Source organism: Neolamprologus brichardi, chromosome 23 (genome assembly GCF_056152115.1).
Source record: "Neolamprologus brichardi isolate AB-2024 chromosome 23, ASM5615211v1, whole genome shotgun sequence".
Lineage (NCBI taxonomy): Eukaryota > Metazoa > Chordata > Actinopteri > Cichliformes > Cichlidae > Neolamprologus > Neolamprologus brichardi.
Window position 1 is genome coordinate 22,135,252 of NC_142125.1, and position 12,794 is coordinate 22,148,045.

At 43.0% G+C, this 12,794-nt stretch overlaps 1 protein-coding gene across 8 annotated transcripts in view; it reads left to right on the top strand.

The window, feature by feature from the left end:
- The window catches only part of LOC102788058 (nck-associated protein 5-like), a 180,437-nt gene extending 169,730 nt beyond the window's left edge, over positions 1-10,707 (top strand). For all 8 annotated transcript variants that reach the window (XM_087835751.1, XM_087835752.1, XM_087835754.1 and 5 more), the window contains one exon: positions 7,700-10,707. In XM_087835751.1, the coding sequence (XP_087691877.1) occupies positions 7,700-8,011 (312 nt within the window). In that variant the 3' untranslated portion in view covers positions 8,012-10,707. The remainder of the gene's footprint in view (positions 1-7,699) is intronic.
- Positions 10,708-12,794: the final 2,087 nt, after the last annotated feature.

Below are 12,794 nucleotides of genomic sequence, written 5' to 3' on the forward strand. Positions count from 1 at the left end.
GTTAAAATAAGCATTCGTGTCAACAATAACCTTATTCGTCAGCCGTGAACCGGCCATAATGATGGATGACTGCTTCTGAACCCATTTACCCCGCATTATTCCTCTGAAAAAGACAATCTATCCGAGTGTCATCACCTCCTCACCCCTGGCTGTGCACGTCCACACCTGTGCGGCCGCTCTCCTTTTGTCGTGGCTCGGGAGCATTTGACTGTCACCGGCTTTAGTTTGGGGAAGTTTGGTGGCTGGTAGCGGGCCTGTGTCAGAGCCCCGTGATTTAAGCGCCTTTAATAACCTTTCACAAACACTCAGGAGAGTGATGTAAAGCTCAGCGGCTCCCATCAGGGCCCTCACAGCCCGTGCTGGCCTCCCATTCATCATCCTGACAGCACCTGACAGCCCCGCTAACGGCATCCCCCGCCCCCTTCTCCTTTCTATCCTCTCCTTCCTCCCAGTCTCTCTTTCTCCCACGTGTCTTTGCCTGTCTTCCCCTTCAGTTTTGCCCCTCTCTATTTCTGTCTCCCATACAACTCTCTTTGTCTTTCTTCAAAGTTGACTTCGCCCACTTTCGCTCTAAACAGGTTTCCTTTGTCTCCTTCTGTCTTGTTTTTGTCCTCCTTGAATGAACTTTTGTGCTTTTATTGCTTTTCCTGCTTACTCATTACTTTCCCCCCTTTATTTCCACGCTTTGTCTGGGATATTGCTGCAGAAAAACAGCATCAGAACTTGTGCCAAGGTGTGGCATTGGTGATATTCCTGTGGCCCAGGTCCAAACAAAACCCTTCTGTGTAGCACAAATCAGCAGACTCCTCAAGTGTGGAACAGCTTGTTACCTTGGGCAGTAATTACATGGTGAGGGTTAGGGGAACATTTCAGTTGACATGCAGTTTGAAATAAGGCCGCTAGATAACCAAAACTGCATCAGTGTACAAATAAATATCAGCAGCAGGAATATGCGCTTCCACCTCTGTCACTGTCAGGCTGATAGCATCGCCAGAGTCAGATGGAAAAGACCCCGAAATAGAAAGCGAGAAGCCGCCATCGCGCTTCCACCACACTGGCCCGCGATCAAATTACTCGCGCAGTGGTGACAGCAAAGACAACACATAGCCTGAGACAATAAATAAGTTATATTAACATTTCCCCTCCCACCACCACTGTTGTCCTCATTGTAAAGTAACCCAGACGCTACGATCACACAATGCACGGACACGAAGTTGCTGAAATTCTGTCAGCAACAATAGAAAATGAGTTTTCCAATTACTTCTCCCTCCAAACTTTTCTCAAACCTGACACTGACCAAACTTGTGATTTGTTGCCTCCTTTCAGCACAGTTCACACTGAATACACTTTCACGTCATTGAAACTGGCCATGAATAGTTTCTAATAACCATTCAACACCCAGCTTGATGTCTGTCCACAGCTGCTCTGATTTTCTTGCTGATAACATGGGAAAAAATTGTTTTGTTAGTATTAACACAAATCTCGCTTCATAATGCCTCCATGTGCTGAATACAGATCTGCTTCTATGAATTTTTTTTCTCATCACATCCTTTCGGCAAACTTAAATGCCAGCAGTGGACTTGTTGCTTTCTTTTGAGGATGAACAAATAACATCTATGTCAAGGTACTTGAGCTCTCAATCTTGGCTCGTGGTGACAGGAAGGTTTGCTAATTGGTTTACAGTGCAGATCATCTTATTGCAATAAACCAGTCAAAAGAAGCAAGTCAATCCTCCATATACATTCATGTTAAAAATACATGCTATTCAGGAGAAATAAACATGTTTGCAGCCTGTTACGAAACTAAACTAAACTAGATGAGTGTTCCTTTAATCCACCCATTTTAATTGTATTACGGTTCAAAGTTATGCAGTATTAAAGCATCATCTACGTATAAATATATAATGATGAACCATGAATGTACGTACCAGCATAGCCATACGTTTGACACTCACTGATATGTCAGTAAATGGCAGTCGTTGCAATTTACATCTGGACCAACTGCTTTGCATCAGCTGCTTTATTAAATAGAAAAACAAGAATAATATAGTTATAAATATGCACTGATTAGCAGTGTTGGTCAAGTTACTTGAAAAAAGTAATCAGTAACTAATTACTGATTACGTCCCCCAAAAAGTAATCCCTTTACTTTACTGATTACTTATTTTCAAAAGTAATTAATTACTTAGTTACTTAGTTACTTTTTAAAAACACGATTTACAACCTGAATAGGTGATAAAGCGATAGATCTTTCAGCCCAATTCTACTTTTTCTGCATAATCCATCATACAAAATGTAATCAAATGGAAAAGTCTCTTTTTTTTAACTTGTTTTATTAGTTTTAATCTTTTAACTTTATGCATCAAGTAAAAATTTAATTATATGCAACATTCTCTGACTCGAAGAAATTTGTTTAATATTTAAACCTATTTTCTGCACATTCCAGCACATAAAATATATATTTTTTTGTGCTAACAGTCACTCTTTCAAATAGATGCAAGTAAAACACAGCAGAAAATAAATAAAGTCAAAGACTAGCGGTCCTTTTGCTCTATTTTCACCTGTAAAGCAGGAGTAGGGTAGGCGGAGGTTTACCCTGGTGCAGGTGTGCCGCAGCGGTCAGTGGAAGAATCTGCGAGTTTCTCTGTGAACTTCCCATTACGTCGTAGCGCACTCGGTGTTTACTTGGAAGTTTAGGGGTTTTTTTTCGCTGTAAAAAGAAGTTTTCTTCCCACGCACAACGGACACTAATGTTTTTGTTACTTTTTATGGAATCAAACTCAAAATAAGGTCAGTACTTCCGCGCTTTAAACGCTGCACGCTCACTCTCTCTCCCGCACTCCCGCACGCATATGTTATCCATTGTTGATCTGCACACAGCTGTTGCCACGAACGTCGCACTCGCTTACGTCACTGTCATGAGACATTCTCGCAAAAACTCACGGTTTTAGTAACGCAGCGTTCCTACGGGAAAGTAACGGTAATCTAATTACCGTTTTTGCAATAGTAATCCCTTACTTTACTCGTTACTTGAAAAAAGTAATTGGATTACAGTAACGCGTTACTGCCCATCTCTGCTGATTAGTGTGTAATTATGTTTTCTAACAAACTGCAACTGCAGACTCAAGATATGAGGCGTCATGCCAGTGTTTTATTATATGAGAACGTGTCCTCTCCACCAAAGAAGCAGAAACGCGAAGGAAAGAGAAAACGCAAACAACATTTTAATAAAATGTTATCGTCAAGCCTTATCTCCTGAACACTAACACGCAAAAATCTGCATAAATATACTCATTTATTCCTGATACTGTTATTATCAGCACATTAGATATGTGATGCTCCTGTCTCTGGACATCTGACAATGAGCTCGCTAAACAGCAGCAACAGCTGGTTATAAGCTAACTTTATGCCAGCTAATGTTAGGCTTGAGAGTCCTAAAAATCACACTTTCCCTCTGATAACAGTTAACCTACTCCCCCCAACCGGCTTCCAACCCGGCGACAGGGCCCTGTCCATTCCGGGGGCTGTCCACGCCTCCAGCGGTGGCAGCGACTCTGGTCTTGAGGCCGGCCACGCCTCCAGCAGCGGCGGTGATGCTGGAGGCGGCCACCTGGCGAGCCAGCACGGCCCTGCAGGCACGGTCGTGAGCCCCCGTTCACTGGCGGCTGGACCAGCGTCTGTCGTGTTGGAACAGCTGGTGTCTCGCTCTCGGCCCCAGGTCGGCCCCAGGTCGCCCCCTGAAACGGGGACCTCCATTGCCTCCGGCTGGAGCAGCTGCTCCACTGTTTCCGGCTGGACAGGACCCTTGTTCACATCCTCCGTCACTGCCGCCTCCGCTCCCGGCTCGAGCAACACCTCGCGCGGCTCCTCTTCCTCCGGCCGGCACAGACCCTCGCGCGCCTCGTCTGCCGCCTCCGGTTGGAACGGATCCTCCACCGCTCCTGGCAGGAACAGCCCTTCACCCGGCTGTTCCCCCTCTTCCGGCAGGCGCGGATCCCCACGGGCCATGTCCACCACCTCCGACTCCCGAGATGCCCCACGCGGCCCCTCCACCGCTTCCACACCGTCAGGATACACTGGCGGCGGCGATGCTGACCAGGCTTGGAGCAGCATCGCCAGGTTCGCCATTCTGTCCAGGTGACGCTCGGTCTGGACCCGCAGCTCTTCCCGCTGGGGCGCACCTCCTCCGCCTGCTCCCGCTGGGTGGCCTCCATCTCGGCCGCCCTCTGGGCCAGTTCCTCCCTCTGGCTTGGTTGTAGGCCCGCCATGCCACGTCCTGGGTTTCGACACCAGTGTGGCGCGAATAAGGCACGGCGGGACCACAAATTGTTATTTCGAGCCATCTTTATTTGCTGCGGCTGCAGCTCACAGACTGCCAGCCGCACATGAACCACACCACAAACACTACACCAACCCCTGAGTCCCCGTGTTTTAACACGGCGGGCGTGATTGCGGATGCCGTGCAGGTGCGTCCGCACGGCACCGCAGACCACGCCCCACCACAGTGCTGCTTTCACAACATGCTTGTGTCACCTTTGGTGCAGCTACCATACAAGGCTGTCATGCAGGCTATGAGAATTCTCTCTGTTGTGCATGTGTAGAAGGTGATGAGCAGCTGTTGGAGTGGTTTGGCTCTCATCAGCCTCCTTAGAAGGTAAAGTCATTGTTTTGCCTTACCTGTGGCTGCTGATGTGTTCTCATTCCAGGAAAGGCGACCCCCCCCCCCCCCCCCCCCCTTTCCCCAGGACCTCCAAGATGGCAACTGTTACTAGCTCCATCTTTTATTTACAGAGTGTGGCTATTACAATTTTGGTCATTAAAAGCTACTAAGTATAGCAGTGTGCATACAATTAGTTTGACTTCATGAGAAATCTGAAGGATTACAAATCTAAAGCATAGACGTGTAACATCTGTACGACTCAGAATATTAACGTAAAAAGGGAAAAATACATAACAGCATGGGAAAACGAGAAAATGTTTCTTGCTTGAGCCTTAATAAAAGACCATTTCACTCAGCTTTTGTAGCAAGCAGGTCTGCTGAATTTGAGTTTAGACATCCTATTACTGGCATGTGATGCAGAACCAATTGCTGATTCGGGCCCTCGTGTTTTCAAGAAGGAAGCTCTCACTGAGACGTCCGCCTGGAGCCTGAGTTATGTGTGGAGCCATCATTTTGGCTGCGCCCGCAGGTGGTACAGAGACCTGCACCGGGAAGCTTCGATCTGCTGGTAATTGTGTTCCTCCGAAATCAAACCCAATCAGCGATAGCACAGCCAACCCCCCTTTCTTTTCTCTCCTCTTGTTTCTGACGAATGGAGGCTGGCTGAGAGAATCAGCATCTGAAGACTGTTTTTCACTGTCGCACAACTAATCACAGATTCACGTTGTGCACTCTTTTTTTTGCCCCCAGGCAGTTTAACGACAGTTCTTTTCATTTTTGTACAGCTGACAAAAATCTGACACAAAAATAGGAAAGCTATGAAAAAGCACGCGTGGGTGTCAAATTAAAACTCGTCCGGTCTAATCTGCATTCAGCACCTGTTTTTAATTTGGAAGTTAACCTCCGCACCTGCCAAAAAAAAAAAAAAAGCTCCTCCTGTGTGTCAGATGTGAGTCACACGTCACCTCTGGGCACATTTTTCCTTTAATATTTCTTTTGATTCCGGCCTCTTTACAAATTTATGACGACTCCGCCTCCCAACAAAGGTCACCGTGCAGATTAATGGGCCTCGATGGGATGTTAGGGTTTTGTGTTGATTCTGCATCGGTCACAATATGAGGTGATTACTTTCCTGTTTAACTTTTCAGGCATTTTCTTTTACATTTGCATGTTTAAAACTATTCCAGGATTTGATGCTCTTATGAGACCTGCTGCATTTAGAGGCAAATGATTTCCTCTCTTCCCTCTCAATCCTTTCCTCATCATGACATAGTTTACACCTGGGTTGGCACGTGAATGTAATTAGGTTGTTAGTAAGAGAACAAACTGAGACGACTTCACTAATGTTTCACTATAGAGCAGTGACACCCCTGTATCGAGCACGAACAGCTGTCACTGCATACATCTACAGAAGCACCACAGCACCAAACGTGGAATATTTTGATAAGATAAGAGATGAGGCTAAACCCTAAATGGGCACACTTCCATTACATACAGACCTTAGAATGAATTAAAAATATAAATAATAAAAAAATTAATTAAAATAAGCTGTTCAATCAGTGGTTTAACAGACAACAGGACTAATTAATTAATTAACAGCTGTGCTTACACTGTGCTTCCTGCTACAGTTCAAAATCACGTGACTTCAGCTTCTTGTACATTGATGCTATGAGCCTGCTCCTGCTCTGTGGCTGGAAATGTCAACCCTGTGGACTAGACTAACAGCAACAGGCTCATGTGAAACTTTCACCCTACAGTATATTAATTAGGCTGGGATATAGCAGCATTATGAACATAGACATTTTTACAGAGTAAACAAAAAAGGTGAGCTAATGTCTCCTTAGGTCACCAACTTTTACATATTGTTAAATCAGAAATAACCAAATTAAACTTTTCTCGTTGTGGCTTCTTTGATAAAAAGGAGAAATTCCTTGCTTTATGACTTATTCGATCAAACCCTTTTGTTTTTTATTTAGGTGGAACTTTTGTAATAAAGGCTGTGAAAGCATGTATTTATGGCCAAGTAAGACAAATGTGATTACGTTTTCAGTGTGATAAGAGGCAGATGAGACTTTCATATTAAGGGGAACTTTTAAAGATCTCTGTGTGTGCGTGACCCTTGCAGTAAGAGTTTGCATGGGCCAAATTGTGCTAATAAAGTTCAGTGGTGTATGTGTTTGTGCTCCTTGTGTGAAGTAGTTCTGGATTTATGTCCGAGGGGAGATACAGCTCGCAGCTAAATGCTAAACGGTCCGGGTTTGGAGGGTCCCTAGAGGTTGTCCAGCCCCTGCAGCTACTCCTCTGTGTACTTACCCCTGCAAAAAGCACCTATGAAGATAGCTGCTGTGCTCCCAGGCTCGATTTGTTGCAGAAATAAAGTTGTTTACAGCCTCTGAGGAGGTGTTTTGATGCTGAGGGGTACAGTAACTAGCTTGTTAAAGTGTCTTTTGAGACACGCATTAAAAAGATACTGGGAAGCAGGTACATTATGAATAAGAACAGACTATTTGTAGGTGTATGTGTTGTGTTGCTTTCCCTCTGAAGGGATTATTTTACTCTGTGATTGTGTGGCAATGGGTCATATGACAGTGAAGCAGACGGCTAATGCATGCTTTTACAGGTTTTGTAGCTGAGTTAGCTAAAGGTGTGTTTTTTGGTCCGGCACATTTTGGCATCAGCTAAGAGATGAAACCACTCCTGCTAATTGAAGCAGTGTCAACAAACAGCAGCTTTTTTACTAATGTAATCCTACAAAGCAGATGGTCAGAGGTAATGCAAAAGAAATAATAACGTTGAATGGCACAGTTAATGTAGCAGGAAGAGTGCTGAGGGGACCAAATTCCCTGCGATGAATGCCTGCCAGCACCCAAGACGTACATTTGGTCGTTGAGCGTGACAAAAATCTCAATATAGATCACTGTCATACTCACTGTTGTTAGAGTAGAGACAGGGCAGCCCAAAAGTTCACACTGCAGCATTTACCGTAACATAAAGAGCGTGTATTTGCTCTTCATTAACAGACGTTCCTTTCTCTCTGCAGAAGGAGATTCCCATGGAGAAGATGCCCGTTAGCGCAAGCCAGCCGCTCTCTCTCGACTTCTCTTTGGAGTCCTTAAACAAGCTGAATCAGAGCAGCTCCAGCAGCCTGTACCCGGACACGGGCTCGGGCGGCCGCAGAGCTGACTGCCACGCCGACGGGGGGAAGAGCGGGGAGAGCTGCTTCAAAGGAGACGAGGCCTCGTCCTCCTCCAGTTTCACGAGCAGGCCCGGGGTGGATCCCGTGGGCTCCCTTAGTGACTCGCTGTACGACAGCTTCTCTTCCTGCACCAGCCAGGGATCCAACGAAGTCTGAAAAAGCAGGGCTGTAGAGATGGAGTCCAGTTTTCAAGACATTTCTCTTACATCTTTGGACTCCTCAAGTGTTTCTTTGGGTTTCAGATTCTGTCCTTCTTATTGGAAATCATGCCTTGATTGGCTGGAGGTTGAACGACACAGTGGACCTATGGAGTGGATTTTTGTGTAGATTACATCTGTTTTTCTAGGGGATTACCCCTAACAGGGTTGGGCGATACATTAACATTTTCTGCCACATCTCCACAACGAATTATTTTGGCAAACTGAGGTACACCTTAGCATCTTAAAGCAGCCATTCCCAAATTAAAAATATATATTAATTAAAAAACAATCAATTTGAAGTGGCATCGTTTTGGAAAGCCGACATTTTAAAATGTTTGTATTTATTTATTGTAAACGCCCAAACTTTGGGAACCACAGATGGGATAACAGCAACTCTATTAAACAATCAGGGTAAAAAACCAGGAACATTTGGCATGTCAGTGAAAAACTTTGATATCTGTGTACAGCTTTCCACTCTTGCTTATAAAACCTCCAGAAAGTAAGGAGCTATTGCACTTTAGAGTTAATTATTTACAGCGACATTATAAAAGGTGGACGTACTTCCGAGTATAACAAAATAAATAAAGAAATAAAGCCAACGCAGAAGTGCCTTAAACTTGCATTATTCTTTAATAACCACCAGGAAATGCAGACCTGTAGTTCGGGAAAGACTTCTGTCCTGTAGAAGTCTATGGGAAAATAACCCAGAGACAACATAAGTAAACACTTTTGTGATGAGTTTATTAGCTCACTTGCTTAATTTGGGTCATACTCAGTAAATATTTAAGTCCATTCTGTACATTCTTTGAAGTTTAACGATTATCCCGGGTGTGCCATGTCCGTCGCTCGTCAACTGCAGTTAAAAAACATCGGAAGTTTGAACTTCTGAAACCAATGGGTGATGTTACCATAGCCACGTCCATCTTTTATACTGTCTACGGTTGCAACGCAGAAAATTAGCAAACTAAAATGTCAAAAATCTCCCGCAATAATACAACCGCCAATCATCTGAGCCGGTCACTGTCCTATCGCCCAGCCCTAAACACTAGTTTGTTTATTTTCTTCTTTTTTCTCAACCTTGCAAAAAATGTCTTGGTTTTGGTTTGGATCTGCTCTTGATTCCCTCTCAACCTTCAGCTAATCTTGGAAAGGACTTGTCTCAGTTACAGCCCTGCCATGAAAGGACGAGTGCCGGTCCTCTCTGCCTACAACAAGAAGCACTTAGAAGAGCTACAGACGCGAGGATGAATCCTCAACCTAAAAAAGAAAAGAAAAAAACAGGACTTTTAAAGGTTTGGCTTGGGTGTGGTGGACTGGACAGCAATACACGTTTGTATCATTAGTGACCACCCCTCCTCCTCCTCCTCCCACCATGCTGGGGTACTTCTTATCATTGCACTGTAACAAATACTGTACAAAGATGTGTAAAATAAAAGAAAACACGACAAGCAGAATGGGCAATATTTGCATAAAACTCCATGTTTGAAACTCCTTTAAAACCCAAGGTGTCATTTTATGGATTGCTGCTATGGACAACGCCCATTGAAAAGTTACCCCCCCCCCCCCAAAAAAAAAAAAAAAACCCCACCTGATTCATCTTTGTCTACTCTCTTGAAGCAATATTTTTCAAAGAAATAATTAAAGTTTTCTTTATTTTTTAGTCATTTTTTTTATCATTTTAATCTTGTTGTGTTTTTCCTTAAGCAGTTAAACACCCAGTGGTGGCAAACTATCTCCGCAGCTTCTCTAACGAGGATGTTTCCACATGGTACATGAATTAATGAGACCAGGTACAGATAAAACAAGCAAATATAAGGTGTCGTCGCCCGTAGCTCAGGGAACATACTGGACTAAAGTCGATTGTAAAAATGAAAACGCAGCCATCGGGAAAGCGTAGACAAATGGCTCTCCAAGCATCCAAACGTAGTCTCATGTAGCATAACACACCCAAACTCTCCAAAACCTCAGCTTTCCTCTCGTGGCTGTATATTATGTTGTATATATTAAAAAAATATAAGTTAATATCAGAACGGGCATTGCTGATCGATATATATGCAAGTAAGAACAAAAAGAAAGTAAAAAGATGTAAATTGTTTGCCAATCGTTCAACCTGTTTTATGTCTGCTGTTTGGCGTCTTGTGTTTTCTTTCGGGGGTTCTTTATCTTCTTCTTCTTCTTCTTCTTGTTTTTAAAAAAAGTAAAAATATTATTTTGATCAATAAGAGCTCACACTAAAATGTTTTTTATCACTTTATTTTAAAAGACATATTTGAACTTTAGGAGGACTTATGCCAAATTTCTCTCTGGAATTTGACCAGCTGGTGCTAATCAACAGAGCCAACTGTGTGTTTTCGATTTTTCTATGAAACTGTTAATATTGTATGAAGAGAGTCTGAAGAGGACTTGTGTATTTTTCTAGATGTCCAGTATTTATACCCACATTTTGTACTGTCAGACTGTAGTGTGATTGTCATGCTTCACCTCTTTCCTTAAACCTTCCTTTGTAAAGAGAAAGTTACCAGCAGTGTTACTTTGGTAATTAATATTATTGTTATTATTATTATTACTGTGTGCAATTTGTCTGTTACACTAGACTTTAATGCTATATTTTATGTAACTATTTCCTAAATAAATATGAGAAACTATTTCCTATTTCAACCTGAGCTGCAGGATGTCTGTGTGTTTTTCTGAGCAATATAGTGAAGGAGGTGCTACGAGCACCTTCATGCACCTTCATGCACGGTGATTCATTTGACCTTTCTTTGAGTGTGAAAATCCAGGTTTGGAGAAAGCCCTCCCCAAAATGTTTCATGGCGTGTAATCACCGCTTCCCCCTCACAATCTGTCAACAGGGGCTGAAGCTCAGAGCTCTCGCTGCAGAGGGATTTATAACCATTAGTCCCCTGATGGGCAATTATACGCATATAAATAAACGCAATTAGTTTAAGCACGCTTGGAAGATTTCTCTTTCTCTGTGTCTGCCTCTAAAGCATAGGCTTGTAGGTTATTTGATCAGCACGCGAGCAGATTTAAAGTCGAGGTTAAGTAGTATGCTTTTTTTTCCTTTTGTTCTGTGCACCTCCTCAAGGTGAATCACAATGTAAAGAACTGACAGTATTAGACCAATAACCCCTGTGAGCAGCATCTGGTGACTGTGGGAAGGAAGAACTCCCTTTTAACAGGAAGAGATCTCCAGCTGACCAAGTCTCAGGAAGTGGAAGCAACTGGTAGAGGATTAGGAGAAAGCGAAGAGAGGAAAAAATAAGAGAGACATAAGTGCACTGATTTATTATTAGAAAAGACTGTATTAAAATCTCATGAAAACATCACAGAATTTGGTGATGACTACACAGCGGTATTACAAAAATAAAAATGAGTCACAAAGTGCAGAACTTAATGGATTTTCACAGCACTGAAAATATGACTCATAAACTGAAAAGTAGTTCAAGTTCTCAAAGTGAGTTTCAGAGACGTGCAAACGGTCCGGAAGCCAAAGCCAACGTAAATTGCTGCAAATAATAAAATGGAGCAGTAATCAAGTGATTATAAAAGTCTTCCATAAAAGATGGGTTAATTTTACAAGTAATAATCAGGCACACAGTACTATGTACAATGTGTATGCCAAATTCTGAAAACATCTGAAGGTAGCAGCAGCGATTGAGACTCATCAGACCAGGCAACATTTTTCCAGTCTTCTGTTGTGCAGTTTTGGTAAATTTGAATTGTAGCCTCAGTTTCCTGTTTTAAGAGAAGAAGAATAAGATGACTCTTGGTTGATGTCAGGAGTGGCCCTCTGCTCCTGTTGAAATGCTCTTCTGCATACCGCAGTTGCAAAAAGTGGTTAGTTTAGTTAGTATTGCCTGTTTTTACCAGCTTGAACCAGGCTGGTCAACAACAAAGAATTCTAACTGAGAGAACTGCTGCTCACTGGATATTGTCTCTTTTACAGCACATTCTCTGTAAAACCTAAAGATAGTTGTGTGGGGAAATCCCAACACTCAGACCGACAACCATGACACATTCACACTTAAATCACCTTTTTTCTCCATCCTGATGCTCAGTTTGAACCTCAGCAGGCTGTGCCTGAGGGCCTGGAGTTGCTGCCATGTGATTGGCCAATTAGATATTTGCATTAACGAGCAGTTGAACGGGTGGACCTAATGAAGTAGTTGATGACTTAATTAGCCACATGTTCACCAACAGTGGTGTTCACAGGTGTATTGAGCACAGATTAATAAGCTCAGGACCCCAACACCTGCAGCGGAGGGAAACACTGGAGCAACAGCGATGGCACAGTCTTCTCCTCTGAGTATGTACTTAGAATCCAAAACTAGATGATAGTTTTTAAAAAAAGATGGATTGCCTGACTTAATTTAATTGTAAAGATAACATTTTTCTGCTCTGTGTAGTTTGTACTGACAGATGTTACTTAAATAACAAAGTTTAGCTCAGTGCACACAGGCAGGTACAGTTTTGTTACAGTTACAGTGATTCAGTGATAATTATCAATAGATAAATCAATCTATTAGTGCAGGGTCTTTACTTCACAGTGTAAAGTGATTGTTTGGTGCGATATAAATAAAACGGAATTAAATGCATTCAGTGACACACGCGCGCGCAGATAAAAATGTTCACATTACATCTTTTATTTTCCAAAGTAAAGTGATCACACGATACGTCATTAAATGGCGTGAATACCAGTAATAGTAAACGCACCGTGGCCCTCCACCCCACCTTAG